Here is a 20,674-nt window from a genome sequence, read left to right on the forward strand (position 1 = left end):
ATCTAACCACCACACAATCTACACGATTATTGAAAATCAACATTGTACCCCAGCTGTATGTATAATAAAAAGTTTTTTAAAAATGCATAGCTGCTTTCACAGTAAATTCAGGGAAAAAAAGCCAGGGCCCCACGAAAATAGGACTCTGGAAACCAGAGTAGTTAGGTAACAGTGAACTTGCAGTTGCCCTGGGAATATTTTCCCATCTTAGTAACCTACCACCTTGGATTTTAATGTACTCATAAGGGATGAAAGATGAAGCCTTGATTTTACACATGATGGTGATTTGGAACTGAGACTGCCAGCTGGACCTCTAAATTGCTATATTTACATATAATTGGTGACCTTAAAAAATATATATATATATGTATGTATGTATGTATTTATGTATGTATGTATGTATGTATGTATGTATGTATGTATGTATGTGTATGACTATGTAAGGGAGACTACAAGGAAAAAAAATGTCTATTCTCAAAAATTTAGCCACATTGGGTTTTTTCTTTTCTTTTGAGGGTTTTGCTTTGTTTCCTTTTTGCTGTTGACCTATAAAAGTTTTTTTTGTTGTTGTTTTTATATTTTTGTCATTATTCTTTTATCAAATACACAATTTGCAAATATCTTCTACCCATTCCATATTACTGTCCTTTCACAATGCTGATTGTTTCTCTTACTGTCAAGATACTTTCTGATTTCTCTTCTGATATCATCTTTTTTATCTAACAGTTTGTGCTTTTACATTTTTACATATAGGTGGATTTTCAAGCTTTTTATTTGTGATGGATTGTGATTGGAAAAGTTTATTCTATGATTTTGATATTTTTAAATTTAAGTGTTGCTTTCCATCCTAACATGTGTTTTTTCTTAAAAAATGTTCTATGAACACTTAATAAATTTGAGTTCTACTGTTGTTGTAGGGTATGTTCTGTATATGAATGTTAGGGTCCAAATGGCTCAATACTGTTGTTCACACCCATTTTTTACTTGTTGTTGTTTTGTCTGATTCTATTCATTATTCTATGTAGGTTATTGAAACCTAGTATTTCAATAGCTCTCTCTCCCTTTTTAAAAAATCTTTCCTGTTTTGTGCATATGTATTTCTGGCGAGTTTAGCTTTTGATCATTATATAATCTCATTTTTTTAGGGGGTCCCAGGCAAATCCACACTTTCATTGACTTTGCTATAAATGAGTCTCTGAGCCTCTATGCTCTCCCTGGTTGTGTCACCCTCCCAGCATTTTGATGTGTTCACCAGCCCTGAAGTTTCTAGAACCCAATCCTTAGGGATTCTTAGGGATGTTTCATTACATAGGCATGATTAGTTACATCATTGTCCATTGGTGATAGAACTCAATCTTCAGACTTACAGGGGGTGGCTACTCAGGTTTCAGTCTTCGGTTGTATCTTGTCAGGTTCCAAAAGCAGGAGTAGTCTCAGCAATATATGGTTTCACCCTCTCAGTCATTTCATATAATTAAGCTGAAAATCAATACCATCTTTTGGTCTGAGTCTCTTTTATGATGTTGACGTAATACTGAATTTCTCCCATTACATATTTTATTTATCAATTCTCTCACTTTTAGCTGCAATTTCTCTTTTTCTTCATTTATACCCAAACACATTTAACATTGGATGGAGCATTAGGTTTGTCCACTGTATTGCTCCACATCGCAGGCATTGGTTTTAGTCTAACAAATACCCACCCCCTCCACCAGTCCATTCCCATTAATGCAGGATATGTTGACATAGGTAGATTCAGTGGGCTGTTTTACCAACTGGCAATACAGTTGCATTTTCTGTTAACACCAGTTTTATCAGTATTTTCAGAATACAACCGACTTTATCAAGTCCTTAGGAATTATGACACAAAGATTTAAAGTTAAAATAAGTTTCTTCCTTTGAAATAATTTCTGATTCCAGCACTTGCAGCTCTAACCCTGGTTCTGTGACCACTGTATCAGGCAGGAACAATAAAGTTGAGATAATGTGGAGAAGAAACCAAAAAGTATACCAGCACCCTTCCTCACCCCCTCATCTCCATATTCACTTTAAAAACCAGAGAAATCTGTCTAGTGGGACAGCCTTCATTTGTCAAATATTGAGTTTGGACACACACTGTGAGGGTGTGGATACCAGCACTTTCATCTGTTGATGGTTTCTTTTGGTATGCAGAAAATTCTCAGATGTATGCAATCTCACTCTTCTATTTTCACTATGTGCTTTTGGAGTGATAGCCTAAAAATCATTGTTCAGACCAATATCGTGGACCACTCTCATTAGTTTTTCTTGTAGCAGATTTCAATTTTTAGAATATGTTTAAGTCATAGTTTACTTTGACTAGGTTCTTATACAAAAGTTGAGATAAGAGCCTGATTTTTTAAAAAAACATTTGAACTGAGAGTTATCACATCATTTACTAAACAGACTGGCCTTTCCTCTTTGTGTGTTCATGGCACTTTTGTTATCAATCAGTTGACTGTAGATGTGTGGGTATACTTATGGGTTATTTATTCTAATTCATTGATCAATGTGTCATTTTTTTTTGCCAGTAACATGCTCTTTTGATTACTAAACTCGGCAGTATATTTGGAGATTAGATAGTTATTCCTCTAGCTTTTTTTTGCTCAAGATGATTCTTTACTGTTTGTAGTCTTTTGTGATTCTATACATGTTTGAAATTTTGTTTTATACTTATGTAAAGAATGACATTAATATTTTGTCATTGCATTGAATTGGTAGATTGCTTCAGCTAGTATAAACCATTTAATAAAATTGAGTATTCCAATCCATGAACATGGGATATCTTTCCAATATTTGTGTCACTTTTTTCATCAATGCTTACAATTTTCACTGCACACATTATCCACACCCTTTATTAAATTCACTCTTAATTTTCTTGTATGCTGTTGGAATTGTGATCGTCTTATTAATTTGTTTCAGATAGTGTGTAAACACGACTGGTTTTGCTACGTTGGTTTTATATTCTGCAACTACACTAAATGTTTTTGAGTTCTCTGTGGTTTTTTGTTTTTGTTTGTATTTTTCTGGAGCCATTAGATTTTTCTATGTGAAAGGCAAAGAGTATTTTTTTCTATTTGTTTCCCTTTCATTTCTTTTTCTTGCCCAATACCTCCTGTTAGAAATTTCTTCCCCAATTTTACTGGCTGGAAAGGTTTTAAATTTTCACTTCTTAAGATGGTCCTAGGCTTGGACTTGTCATATATGGCATTTTTTCAGTTAATGTACATTTCCTCTGTTCACTGAGTAAAGAAAAAAGTAGAGAAAAATACCTTCAGATGTGTTAACTTCTTTGTGAATATAAAATTGGATTAAAATCTGGAGTGCATCCCATGGCAAGCCACAAATGCATTCAGTGATAGAAGGCAAAGAGAAAGCTTCTATTGGCATAAAGGGAGAAGTTCACATAAGCTGCTTAGAAATAGAGTTCGTTGGTTTTAGAGACTTAGGGTCAGATTTGTCATCAGTTCATTTTGTGAGATGCCATTACTTGACAGGTTGTTTTTGGAGGATCTTAACTGAGTTACTGTGATGGCAAATAATGCCTAATGACAAACTTTGTTACAGAAACTGTTTTGTATAAACTAGGGCACACATAAAAAGGTGAAGGGATTTTTGATGGGTTTTTAGAAGGTCCTTCAACACAATTCTTACCTCAGTCAAGCAAGCATAAACCTTCCTTCCTTGTGCCTTTCCTGCCTTTATTTTGTCTTGTTCTTACAGAAATTGATTTCATGAATTTTTACATTTCCCCTTTTTGATCAAGATCTTTGAAAAGATCACTGCTAAAATAGTCCAGTGTCAGATTTTGTGTGTCCCTTTTTGCTACAATGAACATGTTCGAGTCACTGGATGTGACCTAATATCAGGGAAGGTCATGAACAACTGCAAGTGCATGTCAAGATGTTTTAATTACATTTGAGCAACAAGGAGGCCAGAAAAAGGTGCTTTTGTGCCTGGGTTACCTAGGCATTATGTTTATCTCTTTTGTAGGTATTGGTTGTTGTCTCAGAGCACTGGGCAAACATTATTTTGTCAGTAGTTGCATTTCTGCAGAGCTTTAATAGATAACAAGTACATAGTTTAAAAAGGAAGAAATAAAGGAAAGATGCCAACTTTGTGAACATTCTAGGTTGAATGATGCTTTTAAGCCATGAACCGACAGTAAAAGACATTTAATTACATAGATGAAAATGATAATGGAGAACTAGGTGAGGCTTATGGTAGTCATGTGGCTTGCTCTCTTATTTTATGCAACTGAGTCTCAGTTTCCTCAGAGTTTATTCAGGTACATCATGCAGGGTTAGCAATAATAAAGACATCGCCTTCCTTAGTTAATAATACATAATTGAGAACAATTCTATTATCTGAGACTACCCTGGCTAGAAATGTTAATATGCTATTGTGCAGCAGCAGCCTTTCCAGTGGAGACCTCAAACCTTCCTGGGGTAGCAGATAAGATTTCTTATCATTTATTCATTAGTGGCTACATTCTTTGTTCAAGAGATCTGCCAAAGGAAGCAAATCCAGAATTATATAATTAACCTGGTAAATGATGCTTGATCCTTTGATGTAGTGAGGGGAGTAGCTCAATAATTACTCTAATGATCTGTTTTACACCTATTATGTATGGATAATTGAGGAGTCAAATATCCCAATCTACACTGGCCTCCTATTGTTTGGCTCTCTAAACATCTGGAAGCCCAAATTGAGCCATTCCACCTATAGAAATGAATGTACTTAGTACAAACACAAATGATTCTTTCACCTTTGAATTATTGTGTGTAAAGGAATTATATCTGGAGTAAGTACTAAATTATGTTACTACATATTGCTAATGATTCCTCCTTTGGTGACAGGTTTCAATAACATTATATATATAAATATATATATTTATACATATATATAAACATATACACGTTTTAAGAATATATATATAAATATATAAGTATACATATATATATATATACACACATATATATATATACACATATATATACATATGTGTATATATATATATATTTTTTTTTAAGAAGAATGACCCATTGCACATTTCTAGGGTTTAACTCAGCAAAAACTGTTTTGAGTAGGTGAGACAGGGGATCAGAATTGAAGGTAAATGACAAAATTTAACCCTATTGGAGGGCCACAAATATAGTCTCTACAGATGGTGAAACGTGGAATTAGTGTCTAAATTAGCACATCCACGTGGTATGCTCTGAGGCATGGGGAAACTGGGAGGTGTAGATTTTCAAATAGCTTCTCAGCAGAGGTGAGGCACGGCAGGAGACTGGATCTTATCTGACCTCACCAGCTTATCTGGCCCTTTCTCTACATTGAAGCTGGTGGAGACAAAACTGAAGGTCCTGAAGATGCAGCTGTGCTCCCTGTGTGGGACAAGAGACTGTCCACCATCACTGAGGGGCTCTTACTTCACACCCAAGAGGCAGCAACCATGCAGTAAGATGCATAGTTGCAGATGGAGAGGGCAGAATGAGAAAGAGCTTCTTACTCCTTACCACCAGCCCAGAGGCAACTATTGCAAGAGAACTAGAAAGCCAAGGAGCTTCTGGAGGCTACCATCCACCACAAGCACTGAGAGCAGTAGCAACAGAGGTGGGCAGACAGCATCTATCACACCCAACAATGTAGTCTCCTGTCCTCTTCACCTTCTGTCTCTGTGTCCATTTTACTACCTCTTGACTCTCCTCCACCTGTCCCATTTATTCCCCCATTGCACCTTCCTATGCCACTCCTTTCATCCAGTTGAAGGAAGAGCTGAAATGTGCAGTATACAGGATCCTGCTCAAGCCCTGAACATTCAGGAAGAGGTTGATCCAAGAAAGGTGGAATGTCCTCAGATTCATTGGAAGGGAGCAAAGGCAGCACCAAAATGTGACTAGGGGACTGAGGGCAAGGAGGGCTCTGGGAATCCTAAGAAGAGTGTCTGCAAGAAAGGACACTCTTGCTGTGGACACAGGAAAGGCAAAGGCAAAAAGGCAGTGTTGGTTGGGTGGAGTTTGGTATGATCAAGTAGACCATGGAGACCTCCCAGCCCAGATGTGTCCTTCCAAAGACAAGTCCCAAGTTCCTAGAAGTCATTGAGGAAACTGAATGACAGCTGCCCACTGAGCATGGCCTGAGGCCTTTCCAGGTCAGGAGAACACACCGCACCATGACCTTATCTGAGAGGACTATGGCAAATGAAGACATTGTTATGGTGCAACCCACTTCAGCTGAGTCTGTGCTAAGGAAGGGATGGAGGTGGCCCCAGCACTCCCAAGTCCCAGGTTCCTTGTAAAGCCTTTGTCTCACTCTGCCTTCAGCCTTGGCCAGTTTCTCTAACTTCTGGGTCCCAGGAATGCTGATACATAATGGATAGGTTTTTGGAGCTCCCAAGGTAGAGGGATGAGGACCAAGACCCTCTCCACCTGGCCCTGGAGGATCTGGGACCCAACCGACTTTCACAATTTAAAAAAAGTCAATACTCTGGGATCCAAAGCCAGTCAGTTCCATGTGAAAGTTCTCACTGGTTTATTGAAGAAAAAGAAATGTAATTTGAGGCTGTGTGTAGTTTGTCTATTTACAGACATGAGACATATTACTGACTTTTTGACAGGAATATATCTAATATATTCAGTGTGCAGAAAGTCAATCAACATTGTCTTAAATTCTGTATACCTCATGAAGTTACAGATTCGCCAATATGCATTAATGCATTTAAGGTCAATGACTGAAGTCAAGGTGTGCATTGTCTGCATCCAAATACACTGATTTAAGGACAAAGAGATATCTTCTCTTGACAGGCTCCCATGCCAGGTAAGCCAGTAATCTGGTGGGGTTGGAGAGAAGCTCATCCAGGCTTCCAGACTGGTGAGCATTGTTTCCACAGAATGGAAGAATATGGCATGGTGGAAAAGTTCTACAGCCAGTCTGAGACCTCAAGCAACAAACCTGTCTCAACCTCTCATTTTTCTAACTATAATATGTGGTTAGCTACACCTGTGTTACCAATGAGATATTGACACATAATCAAAATAATTTTACATCCAGTGGAAATTAGAGAAGATGCTGAATAAAGTACAGGAATCACATGTAAAAACTTCAATTTAGCTAACCTCATGGTTAGAAGAAATTTGTACCTCAAACTGAAAAGTTTCTGTACAGAAAATAAAACAAATATCAAAATGAGGAGACAGCCCACAGGTTCAGAGAAAACACTTGCAAGCCACACATCTCACACATGGGTTAAATCTAAAGAATATATGGATCTCAAAATACTTAATAAGAATGAATAAATAAATAACCCTACTCAAAAAGTGAACGAAAACCTGAATGTACATTTCTCAAAAGACTTGAAATGGCCTACAGATGTATTGAAACATTGTCAACATCAATAATCCACAGGGAAATGCAATTTAAAACTACAATGAGATCACGTCAGACCTATTAGAACACATATTGTCAAAAAGATAAAAGATAAGAAGCGTTCCTGAAGGTTTGAATAGACAAGTTGGGAACGTAAATTAGAACACCAACTTGGAAAGTACCATAAAGTCACAAAGCTAAAAATAAAACTACCAAATGATCCAGCAATCCCATTTCGGGGTATATGTCCGAAGTAAAAGACATCAGTATGAGAAAGAGACATCAGCCCTCCCATATTTATGGCACCATTATTCACAACAGTCAAGATATCAAAACTACAGAAGCCCTCAACAATGCGATAAAATAAATGTTTACATATAAAATAAAATTCTACTCATTAAAAAGGAAACAAATTGTCCACTGTGGCAACATAGATGACTCTAGAGTACATTGTGTTAAATAAAATAAGCCAGGTGCAGAAAAATACCACTTAATTTTAATTATATGTAAACTATCAAAAAGTCAAACTAATAGAAGAATGAAGTTTACCAAAACTGAGGGTTAAGATGGGTAAAAGATCAATAGGGATTTGTTGGTCCAAGAGTACAAAGTTTCAATTCAGCAGGAGGAATAAGTTCTGGTGATCTACTGCACAGCATGGTGAATATAGTTAATAGTAATGTATATTTCAAAGTTGCTAACAGAGTGGATTTTAAATGTTCTCACTGCAAAGAAATGTCAGATAATGAATATGTGAATTAGCGTGATTTAATCATTTCACAATATATACATGTGCTGAAACTTCAAATTGTACGTCATAAGCATATACCATTATAATCTGTCAAGTAAAACAAAATAAATTTAAAAGGCTTGTACAATAGTATTTTAAAAAAGAGGAAGAAACTACATATTGAGCACAAGAGAAACACATTAAATTCAAAGATATGAACAGTTTGAAAGTTATGGGCAGGGAAAGATATACAATGTAAACATAACCATAACACAGATACACTGGATGACAATATTAACACCAAACAAACAAAATTGATACTAGGAATGAAGAGTGTCATTTATTGCAAAAGTGTCAGCCAGGGGGATACTGTACCAATTATAGGTATACATGCAGCAAACAAATAACTCCAACATCAAATAAAAATAGAGAAGAAATTAAGGGTGAAATAGACTGTCATATGTAAATATTCAGATACATCAAGTGCAACTTTTGATAATCGATAGAACTACCAAAAGACTGACAAGGGTATAGAAGTCTTAGACATTATAAAACAACTTGAATTTACAGATCTATATATATAGACACAATGCCCAAACAACAGAATACCCAATCTATTCAAGCCCTTGGAACATACTCCAGAAAAGGCCATTTGCGAGACCATAAAATATCTTCAATAAATTTGAGAACTGAAATCATACAATATATGTTCTCTGACCACAATAGATTTAAACAGAAAATTAACTGAATATTACAGTAGCTCACAATTACGTGGAAGTTAAAAACAAACTCCCAAACTGCCAGTGAGCCATAAAAATGACACTAAAATTTGAAACATTTTCAGATTGAAAATAACAATACATCAAAAGTAAAAAAAAAGGCTTAAAAATTTATATTTTAAAATGTATACATTTTAGAAAGGAAAGATCTCAAACCAATAACCTAACCTTCCAATTAAAAACCTAGACAAAGTTGGAAAATCAAACCTCCTAAAACAGAAAAAAGAAGATAAAGATCAGAGTGAAAAATGAGAAACAAATGATGGTGCTGTACTCTCCCCACTGTTACCAGAGATTCGGGGACAGAATTGTGGCAGATAGAAATGACCTCCCTGCCCCAAAGGATCCCAGAGCCCCTGCCTCCAACCACAACCCTCAGTTTCTATGCTGGACACCATTTTGTCTCACCTGCTCTTACCCTTGTTTGGGGCTTGGGTCTCCCACACCCCCAAGGGCTCTGAGGGCAGACAGGAAGTCACCACAGACTTGAGAAGTCTCCTTAGGAGAAATCAGGGTCTGGGGCCAGCTCTAGGTCTGGAGGCCTATACACAAGCAGACCCATGCACAAAGCCATACATAAGTGGAGCCAGGATTTACCTCTTAGAGGTAAGTTACAAGATAGAACTCCATCACTGCAAATAGAAACACAAAAGATATCTTAGCTATCGGGCACATGGTACACACTCATACCTATGATTTGGTGCCATTTGAAAATATGAGAAATTGGTATAAAAAATAAGTATTCCTTCCAGACACTGCTTTTCACTGAATAAAACTATTGTTTACAGCTCTTTAAGTTCAAACAAGTTGTTTACAATTATGAGCCTGTGAATTTGTGCAGTCACACAACAATGTTTCTATTCTACCCATGGACTCGCTCTGCATTAGCTTCAAACTTTAGAAAAATTTATCTTCACATAGTTTTGTAATACTGGTCATACAAATTTACCTAAAATAGGAGAGTAGGAAAAAAAATCTATGTAGTGCCATACCTTACATTTAATATATATTTTAAAATATACAGAAGTTAGAGTGGCAGCTAATGTCAAAAATCCCAAAGTCAAACCAATTGTTTATCACACTAAGTGTACATACTTCCTATCCATAGTTATGCTATTTTCCGTAAAGAAGAATTTTTAACAAAGAACATTTTAATGCATAATTTTGCATGTGAAGTGGCCTGTGTGCATTTTATGTTACCAACATTTGTGTCTTCTTTCCACTCAATGGAGTAGCATCTCCCTACCTTCAGTTATGACAACCAAAAATGTCTTCAGACAAAGACAAATGTCCCCTGGCAGACAGTGTCACCAGTCATATTTAAATACTTTTAACACTCAAAATTTAAAAGTATTTGTAATATTCTATTTATCAATTCCATTTAAAAATTTACATTTATTACATACATAGTTTTCATTTCAAATTCGGACATAAAAAGTGTTTAGTTTTCTTAAAAGCTTTGACAAATTAAAGAGATTTAGAAAGACATTTAACTTTATTTTCACTGTTCAATGAGATGTCCCAATAAGATATCCCACATTTATTGCAGTTTCTCCCCTTAAATTTGATTTTCCCATAAACTGATTTGCATATAAAAGGTGACAACACAGGATTCTCTTCCCATATTCAAGGATTGGTAACTTCTCTCAACGTTTATAAAATCATTTAGCTGTAGTGGGCTGGTTGTGCTGTAATGCAAAGAGAGCACACATAAAATGGCTCAACAAGGAAATAATTTCTTATGTAATACATAAGTGGAGGTTTGGGGATAGTGGTGAGACTATCTCTGGTTTCTTTAATTCCTTACATTTTAAATTAGGGTGGATTTCTCTGACCTGTGGCCCCCAACTCCACCCAAAGTCATCTTCATTCAGTCCCAGAGAACATGAAATATCAGGAACAACTGCATGAAAAATTTTTTTTTATTTTGGTGCCTGAACTGGAAGGAATGTTCCTCGCTTATATCTATGTTCTCCCTAACAGAGTTAAATTACATGGTCATCCATCCAATGATGAAATGCTCAGATTGCAGGCTTTGCGTACAGGAGAAAAGAGTGGTTTTATTTTAAAAATATATAGTCAGTCTAATCCATACAGAATTTCTCCCTTTTAAATCCTGTAATGACTACTATAATGTGAATACTTCTTAATTTTTATCTATTTATTTTTTGGTGCATGGCTGGTATGGAGATCATTTGTGTTTTCAGCACAATGTTATAAGCAACAATGCACTAACCATAGCCATTCTTCAGACTTCTGAGAAAAGATGTTTTCACACTCATTACAGTCCTACTTCCATATCTGAGGGTTACACATCTGGTGATTCAAGCAACTTCTTATCAAAAATCCTCAAAAATAAATAAAAACGATAAATGAAACAATTCTACAACTGAAAATCAACACAGTATAACAACTATTTACATAGTATTCACATTTTTTCCAGCATTATAAGTAATCTACATAAGATGTAAAGTACATGGCAGGAAGTGAATTGGTAATACACAAACACTAGACCATTTGTAGAATGGACTTGAGCATCAGCAAATTTTTATGTCAATAGGGGATCCTCAAGACAAACTTTAGTACTTGAGGACAACTGTATATTTATAGGTCTTCTTGATGAAAGTTCTCTGATGTCTTCAGGTATGACTTCTGGCAAAATCTTATCCCATACAAATTAGATTCAGTGAGATTTACCTTTGTGTGAATTCTATTGTCTGGTAGGGGGATTTCCAATAAAAGGCTTGTAATGTCACATTCATAAATAGTTTTTTACTGTGTGAATATCCTGAAGACTTCTAAACTGTGACTTTGCAAAAAATTTTTTTTCCTGCATTCATTATATTCACATGGCTTCTACCTGTGTGAATTCTCTGATGCCTGCTAAGGATTGACTTTTGGTTAAAAGCTTTTCCACATTCTTTACATTCATATGGTTTCTCACCTGTGTGAATTCTCTGATGCATGCTGAGGTGTGACTTTTGCTTAAAAGCTTTTCCACATTCTTTACATTCATATGGTTTCTCACCTGTGTGAATTCTCTGATGCATGCTGAGGTGTGACTTTTGCTTAAAAGCTTTTCCACATTCTTTACATTCATATGGTTTCTCACCTGTGTGAATTCTCTCGTGCATGCTGAAAATTGACTTTTGGTTAAAAGCTTTTCCACATTCTTTACATTCATAAAGCGTTTTCCCTGTCAGAGTACTCTGATGCATCCTAGAGGATGACTTGTTAAATGTTTTTCCACATCCATTATATTTGTATGGCTTCTCACCTGGGTGAGTTCTCTGATGCATGCTGAAGGCTGACATTTCATTAAATGCTTCTGAACTTCCCTTACATTCATATGTTGTCTCACTTTTGTGAATTATCTGATGCCTGTTGAGGGCTGACTTTCGGCTAAAAGCTTTCCCGCATTTTTTACAATCATATGGTTTCTCACCTGAGTGAATTCTCTCATGCACCCTGAGGTGTGACTTTAACTTAAAAGCTTTTCCACATTCTTTACATTCATATGGTTTCTCACACGTGTGAAATCTCTGATGCATGCTGAGGTATGACTTCAACTTAAAAGCTTTTCCACATTCTTCACATTCATATGGTTTCCCACATGTGTGCATGCTCTGATGCATGATGAGGTGTGACTTTTGGTTAAAAGCTTTTCCACATTCTTTACATTCATATGGTTTCTCACCTGTGTGAATTCTCTGATGTATGCTGTGGTGTGACTTTAACTTAAAAGCTTTTCCACATTCTTTACATTCATATGGTTTCTCACATATGTGGATTCTTTGATGCATTCTGAGATTTGACTTTTGGTTAAAAGCTTTTCCACATTCTTTACATTCATATGGTTTCTCACCTGTGTGAATTCTCTGATGCATAGTGAGGACTGAGTTTTGGTTAAAAGCTTTTCCACATTCTTTACATTCATATGGTTTCTCACCTGTGTGAATTCTCTGATGCATGGTGAGGTGTGACTTTCGCTTAAAAGTTTTCCCACATTCTTTACATTCATAAGGTTTCTCACCTGTGTGAATTCTCTCATGCATGCTGAGAACTGGCTTTTGGTTAAAAGCTTTTCCACATTCTTTACATTCATAAGGTGTTTTCTCTGTTTGAGTACTCAGATGCATGCTGAAGGCTGACATCTGGTTAAAAGCTTTTGAATTTTCCTTACATTCATATGTTATCTCACTTTCATGAATCCTCTGATGCCTGTTGAGGGCTGATTTTTGGTTAAATGTTTTCCCACATTCTTTACATTCATACGGTTTCTCACCTGTGTGAATTCTCTGATGCATATTGAGAGTGGACTTCTGGTTAAAAGTGTGTCCACATTCTTTACATTCATATGGTTTCTCACCTGTGTGAATTCTCTGATGCATGCTGAGGTGCGACTTTCGCTTAAAAGCTTTTCCACATTCTTCACATTCATATGGTTTCTCACCTGTGTGAATTCTCTGATGCATACTGAGGATTGACTTCTGATTAAAAGATTTTCCACATTCTTTACATTCATATGGTTTCTCACCTGTGTGAATTCTCTGATGCATGCAGAGGATTGACTTTTGGTTAAAAGCTTTACCACATTCTTTACATTCATATGGTTTCTCACCTCTGTGAATTCTCTGATGCATGCTGCAGATCAACTTTTGGGTAAAAGCTTTCCCACATTCCTTGTTAATTCTCTTATGCTTGCTGAAGTTTGAATTCTGGTGAAAGGTTTTTCCACATGTCTTACAGTCAAAGGGTTTCTCACCAATGTGAATTCTCTCATGTTTCTTGAGTTTTGACTTACTGGAGAAAATTTGACTTTCTTCAAATTCAAATGGATTCTCACTAATGTGAATTCCCTGATATACAGTAACGGCAGAATTATTGTAGTAAGATTTTCTACATCCATTACATTTTCCACTTGTGTGAATTGCCTGATGACAGCTGTGAAGTGAATTCTCTTGTAAGTTTTTGCCACCCTTATTAAATCCATAGGACATTTCCCCTGTGTGAATTCTGTGATGCACTGTAAGTTCTGACTTCTGATAGAAAATTTTCTCTTGTTCATTACATGGATAAAACTTCTTCCCTGTAGATGTTCCCTGATATGAGATAAGGTATGATTGTTTAATAAAGGATTTCTGACATTCACTGTTTTTATCATGTTTGTCTCCTGTGTGTATAACCTGATGTTGAGTAAGTTTACCCTTTTTATAGAATATTTTCCCACATACATGACATTGAAAAGTTTTCTTCCCTACCTGAGTTATCTGTTGGGCAATGACAGCTGAATTACTATAGGCTTTTCCATTTTGGCTATGTTTATATGTGGTCTCACCCATATGAATTTTCTTACATGCAAATATTATTGGCACCGTGTTGGAGGACTGTCCTTTTCCACTATATTCAAAAGATTGCCCAGTTGGAATCTTAGGATACTGACTAAGATGCTCATGATGACTCAGTGATTTCTCAGATACATTATGCTCATCAGGTTCCTCTTCAGCGTGCATGGAATCAGTCTGTGGAAGAAGTGCTTTCGGACATATGTTAAACTCTTCATGCCCCACTCCTGAATAGTTTCCATTATTTATAACCAGATTTAAAATATGCATTGAACTCCAATTAAATAATTTTTCTAACTCCACTCTCTCAGTTGATCCATTGCCATTGATGATTACACCTTGCCACAAGTATCTACCATGACTTTCTTGGCTCCTCTCAGTGAGGTCATTGACTATCTGGACATCTGAAATGACAAAAAAACCCATATCCATGAACCACACATAAGCATATTTTTTTTTGCATGCTCTTGTAGAGGAGTTTCTCTCAACCCTAGTAATAAAAGATTTTATAAAATCAGTAATGTGTATTGGTTTCAGTTGTATATGTTTTCTTCATACTGACATAATGTTATGTTGTATTAATATATTTTCTAACATTACATCATATTGTTCTTTACTTCTTTATTCACTTTTTTTGTTTTTGAATCATGATGAAATATTGATAATTTCGACCTTTTTTCTAATTGGAGATTTCAGATAATTGCTTATCACCTTCCATTTGTTTACAGTTTTTACTCAGTTTTATTTTTATAACAAAAGCGGTTATCTCCTGCTGCTCTTTTTCTCATTCTTGTGCTTTCAATATGACTAGGTTTTCCTTCACTGTCTACTTTCAGGTGCAGAATGATCCAATTTTTCATTACATATGGAGGAAAATGACAGGTTAAGAATTTTGCATTAATGTTTCTATACCTTTTACTCTTCCCTGGAAAATGGCAATAGGCATGTGGAAGTTTTTCAAGTAATAAAATCTTTTCCCCACCCTAAACAGAGCCTCCCACAAATTACTTCTTTAACCTGACTTTCTGTGCTTCAAAAAACCATTACTATCCAGGAAATTTCAGTCCACCCCTACCGACACCCTGCTGGTGTAAACTATTTGGTTCTGCAACCAAGGCTGTGTCCACCACCTTTGAAAAAGGTGTTTTTGAATCCTTATAAAATTAACCTGTATTATCTTCCAAAGCTCTGGAACACACACTCCCATTTGATAATTCACTGCTTATGAAGTCTTTAGTATTATGCACTGGAGTTTTGGATGGCAACTACTCTCATAAAAAATAGAGTCTCCTGTACATTTCTAAATTTCTTTGTTGTCTTAGAATGAATTCTACAAAGAGAAAAGTACTAACTTCAAATTCCACTTCCAAACAGCAATCTCAGTCCCTGAACTTGAAGCCCTTGGTTCACTTAACCTTGACAACATGAGTCTCCTGGTCCTTCTACAATGTCTAGAACTCTCCTTTTCCATTCCCTATGCTAGGTATGCCTCTGATTCATAATTTCTGATGTGGTGGTTCAGAAGGTTCAGACCTGGAACTCTTTTCTTACTTTCTTATCAACTTCCTATGTAATATCCTGCACTATGGGATTCTGCCAAGGATCCCCACCAGAAACAAGGCCGTTACCACATGTAGCCCCGTGACAAAGGAATGCTCAGCCCCCAGAAGAGAACAGTAAGAGACATGGTTTGTTTCTTCATAAATTACCCAGTTTCAGATATTCTGTTTTAAACAACACAAAAGGACAGAGTCTGAAAAACCATGTTCATGAGAATGCAGGACATGACAGCAACTGAGAATATTGGAAAAATTGGATAGCAAATATAAAAGTCAAAGAAGAAAAATATAGGGATTATACTTTAGGAAAATACATTGCTAAAAAACAGCAAAATAAAGTATGGACATATGTGTAAGTTCATCTAAGAGATTATATAATACATGTTTTTGATGCAAGGAGATGAGCCAGCCTCAGCTCAGGCACCTGTGGAAAAACTGCTAGAAATAGCTGAACACAGCCAAGATCTCCTGGGTTTTACTCTTCCTGGCCTCTGCCCAGTATGTGCTTACTAACCTGGGAGGCTCTGGTTTGGGTGTTCTTTTATTATCCATGGCTCTGCTCCTTTGTCCAACTTGAGGATCACCTCAGGTTTACTAAGGCAGTGCCCTGTTAATGGGAAGTAACATAGGACTTTATAAAACTGCAAGGCCAGATCCTTGTAAGAATGATAAGAGCTCAGCTCCAGAGATTATATGATAAAGATGACAACTTCAATCTTCTGTTAGATAGGGATGACATGTTTTTCATGAAATGTAGTCTTACCAAACAGCATAAAACCCTATATACCACTCTATTTTTATAAAAAAATAACAAAATGTTTCTCCTGAAAGTTACTGGGGAGGTTCACTCACCCAATGACACCAAGCTGTTGTAGGTCTCCAGCATCACATCCCTGTACAAGGTCCTCTGAGCATCGTTCAAGTCCTGCCACTCCTCCCAGGTGAAGTACAAAGCCACATCCTCAAATGACACCAACTCCTATAATGGCACATTGATCTCAATTTGAGCCACAAAACAGGAATCTCAGAGTTCACATTTCTCTGAGGATGAGTGTCTTATGTGTTAAGTAAGGTACTTCTTTCTATACTCCATATAGAGGAGAGAAAAAAAAAACAGCAGAAATATCCTGTCACTGTAATAATATATTAATTACTAAAATTTTGATTACAAAGCTTACCTTACAGCTAAGAACCATCTTTTTTGCTAGTGATAGAACTATGAATAAAATCCTACTTCTTCAAGAAGTTTATAATCAGGTTTGAAGACATAAGAATGAATACATACCTGAATTAGTGTGTCAAATTAACAAATATTGACAGACATTCAATAGAGAATGGGGTAAGACAAAATATATTTCTATGTTGCATTCTGTATGCACTTCACTGAAATGCCAGAGATGTTAAGCTCCTCCGTGTGAACCACATGTTCTCATGAGTATGAGGCAATAGTAAAACTGCACTCACAAGAGCAAAGGAAGATATCCCATGTTAATGGAACTACACACGTCACCATGTCTAAGTCAAGGATCATGGGCAGTGATAACAGATAACCACACTACTAAGAAAACACATCATGGAATGCTACTGCATGTAAATATTTTTCTATTGCAAAAAGTAAAACATTATATGCAATTGCTATTTTTAATTACTTATAAACTAAAAGCATATTCAAAGGCACTCCAAAATATCCTTCCCACATGCCAAAGGATTATGTCTACATTAGAGAGAACACTGCGACTTTCAAACACAGGGTGTAAATAATGTGGTTTTGTAAATACAAATCAGTTACATACTATATTTACAATTTAGTAGTCATCCACTAGAAGGAGAATGGAAAAAGCTTTAGAGAGAGTCACAGCAGAAGAAAACAGGGTGGTTGAAGACCAGCTGCCTTAGAACATACAGCAAGGCTGGTTAAGTAGTTCTCTTGGGATACCATGCTTCTGGTAACACTAAGATCATAGGTTCAGATGCCCCTACAGGCCACCCAGTAGAAAATAAATAAATAACAGAGCAGTAAGCATACAGAAGAAGAAAGTAATACAGAAACAAGAAGCAGGAAGACACTGTGCTATTAAATTCCGGTGCAGAAAATAAAAGTGTTTTACTCTCAGGCTCTCTACATAATCACAGCTAGTTAGGTACTGGCACTGTAAAGTGTACTCTTTACAATGACAGATGAATATAAAATATAAAAGTATATATTTTTTTATATTTTATATTTATCTGAAATAAAACAGACTTGAATACATTGCACCTGAAATATCTTTGGGAATGTCCAAATGGCAATTGGATACACGATTCCAGAGTGCAAGAGAAATATGTATGCTGAAGACAAAGACTGGAAATGTATTAGTCCATTTCTGTTGCTTATAACAAAATACCTGGAATTGGGTGATTTGTTAGAAAACAAAATTTACTCCTTTCAGATTCAAAAGCTGGGGAGTCAAAAGTCCAGGGAACACAGCTGGTGAAGGCCTTGGTGGAAATGACAGTGACCCAGGGGTCTCACATGGCAGAAAATGGCATGGCAGAGGTCAAGTTCTCATGTGTTCTTCTTTTAAAGCACTCAGAACCACATCCCTGTCTACCATTATTAATTCATTCATTATGGTATGGTCCTACAATCTAATCACATCATTAAGGTCCTGTGTTTCAATTACCTTGATAGGATTTCCCACCAACTTTTACACTAAGAGTGGGGGTCAAGTTTTGGGGGGGACATTCAGCCCAAGGCAGGGAAATGTCAAAATTTTGATGTTACCTGAAGCCATCAGAATGAATAAGCAATAACCTAAGACATTCCATGTAAAAACATAACAAAACAAAAGAACAAGGATGGAGTCCACAGAAGCACTTATCTATAAAAATAAGACAGAGGAAAAGAAATAGAATGGAAGAACAAAAAGAAATTTTCTAAATTCATTCCACAATTAAAGGAAAGCTCAGTATTAGTCTACCAATATAATTCATTATATGTATATATATTTGCATTTGGTCTGTTTGAAAATCCAACATATTCATAGTTCTATGAGTGAAAACCCTTCAAATAATCATATAGATATTAGAAAGATACATGGTGGGCAGGCAACTGAAAAGCATACACACACTAGAAAAAGACAAAAAGAACAGAATATAATATGTGAAGAGTGTTGGACAATGTCAAAACGTGTAACACAGAGTAATGAGAAAACCAGCAGCAGAAGAGAGATGGACAAAAAAATTGAAGAAACACTTAAAACAATAATGTCTGAGAACTTCCACAAATCAATATCAGGCACCAAACCAAAGATTAAGGGAGTTAAGATAACACAGAACCAGATAAATGCCAAAAATCTACATCTAGGCATGTAGTTTTCAAACTTCAGAAAATCAAAAATAATAAAAAATCAGAAGTCAGAGGGAGGAAAAAATATCTTACCTAAAAAGAAACCAGATAAGAATTACACCCAACATCTCCTGAGTATCCATGTATGTAAGGAGAGAGTACAGTGAAATATCCAAACGCTTGATTAAAGAAACCTACAACCTAGAGTCCTCTGCACTATGAAATCAACCTGTAAAAATGAAGAAAAAATAAAGACTCTCAGGTAAACAAAAATTGAGAGAATTTGTTGCCAGTATACCTGCATTGAAAGCAATGTGAAGAAAAACAAACAACAACAAACAAAAGAAAAAAGATATAGGTTAGGATGTGGATATACATAAGGAGAACTAAAGAAATAAGTGAAGATACAATAAAAACTTTTTTTCATTGCAACATAGTTAATTGTACATATCTTTGAGGTAAAGAATTGGATATCATTATGTATGCAATATGTGATGTCCAAATCAGGATAATTAGGATATTCTTCATTATACAGTGTAATCGATTTTTGTGACTCTTTACAAATACCTCTCTCTTCCACCATCTCCCTGATCATTTCCACTGTCTTGTAACATCAGTTCTGTCTTCTACTCTTGAAATTCAATGCAATACTGTGATTCTTGTATATTTCTTTTATTTTTTAATTACTTATTTATTTCTTAGCTGCCACATATAAGTGAGGACATGCAAAATTTTTCTTTCTGTACCTGGCTTATTTTACCTTACATAATTTTTTCTAAGTTCATCCATGTTGCTGTGAATGGCAATATTTCATTCTTTTTAAAGGCGGAGTACTACATTGTATAAATATACCACATTTTCCATATCCAGTCATCCAATAGTGTACATTTAGGTTAATTCCAACTCTTGCCTACTGCAAATAGAGCTGCAATTAACATGGGAGTACAGGTGTCTCTTCTACATGATTATTTCCAATCATTTGAATGTATACCCAGCAGTAGGATTACTGAGTCATATGGCAGTTCTATCTGTAGTTGCTTGAAAAACTTCCACAGGGTTTTCGATAATGGCTGCACCAATTTACAGTCCCACCAACAGTATAGGAGAGTTCCTCTTTCTCTGCATTCTCACCAGCATTTGTTATTCTCCACCTTTTTCATAGTAGCCAGTCTAACTGCAATGACATGATATTTCAGTGTGGCTTTGATTTACACTTCCTGGATGCTGAGTGATGTTGAGCATTTTTCTCCTGTATCTGTTGGTCATTTGTATATCTTCCTTGTTGAAATGCCTATTCAACTCCTTTGCCCACTTTAAAAATCAGACTATTTGTTATTCTTCTTTTAAATTGTTGGAGTTACCTGTATATTCCGGATATTGATCCTTCATCAAAAGCAAAATTTACAAATAATTTCTTCCACTCTGTAGGTTGTCCTTTTCCTGTTGTTTCTTGTCCTGTGCAGCAGCTCTTTAATTTGATATAATCCCATTTATTTTTTCTTTTGTTGCCTATGCTATTGGGGCCATATTCATAAAGTCTTTGCCCA

The 20,674-nt window shown here is 35.9% G+C and overlaps 1 protein-coding gene across 8 annotated transcripts in view; it reads right to left on the bottom strand.

The window, feature by feature from the left end:
* LOC134374859 (zinc finger protein 420-like) overlaps positions 1–20,674 on the bottom strand; it is an 87,297-nt gene that overhangs the window by 19,816 nt on the left and 46,807 nt on the right. For 5 of the 8 annotated variants that reach the window (XM_063092913.1, XM_063092912.1, XM_063092918.1 and 2 more), the window contains 3 exons: positions 16,652–16,778; positions 16,314–16,406; positions 11,379–14,644 (listed from right to left, as the gene is read on the bottom strand). The exons of 1 other annotated variant lie outside the window; for it this stretch is intronic. In XM_063092913.1, coding sequence (XP_062948983.1) covers positions 11,694–14,644; positions 16,314–16,406; positions 16,652–16,778 — 3,171 coding nt within the window. In that variant the 3' untranslated portion in view covers positions 11,379–11,693. Of the gene's footprint in view, positions 1–11,378; positions 14,645–16,313; positions 16,407–16,651; positions 16,779–19,220; positions 19,252–20,674 lie in introns of those variants that run through there. 2 more of the 8 variants (XM_063092917.1, XM_063092919.1) reach the window with 2 other exon arrangements.

The sequence above is a fragment of the Cynocephalus volans genome, chromosome 4 (assembly GCF_027409185.1).
Source record: "Cynocephalus volans isolate mCynVol1 chromosome 4, mCynVol1.pri, whole genome shotgun sequence".
NCBI lineage: Eukaryota > Metazoa > Chordata > Mammalia > Dermoptera > Cynocephalidae > Cynocephalus > Cynocephalus volans.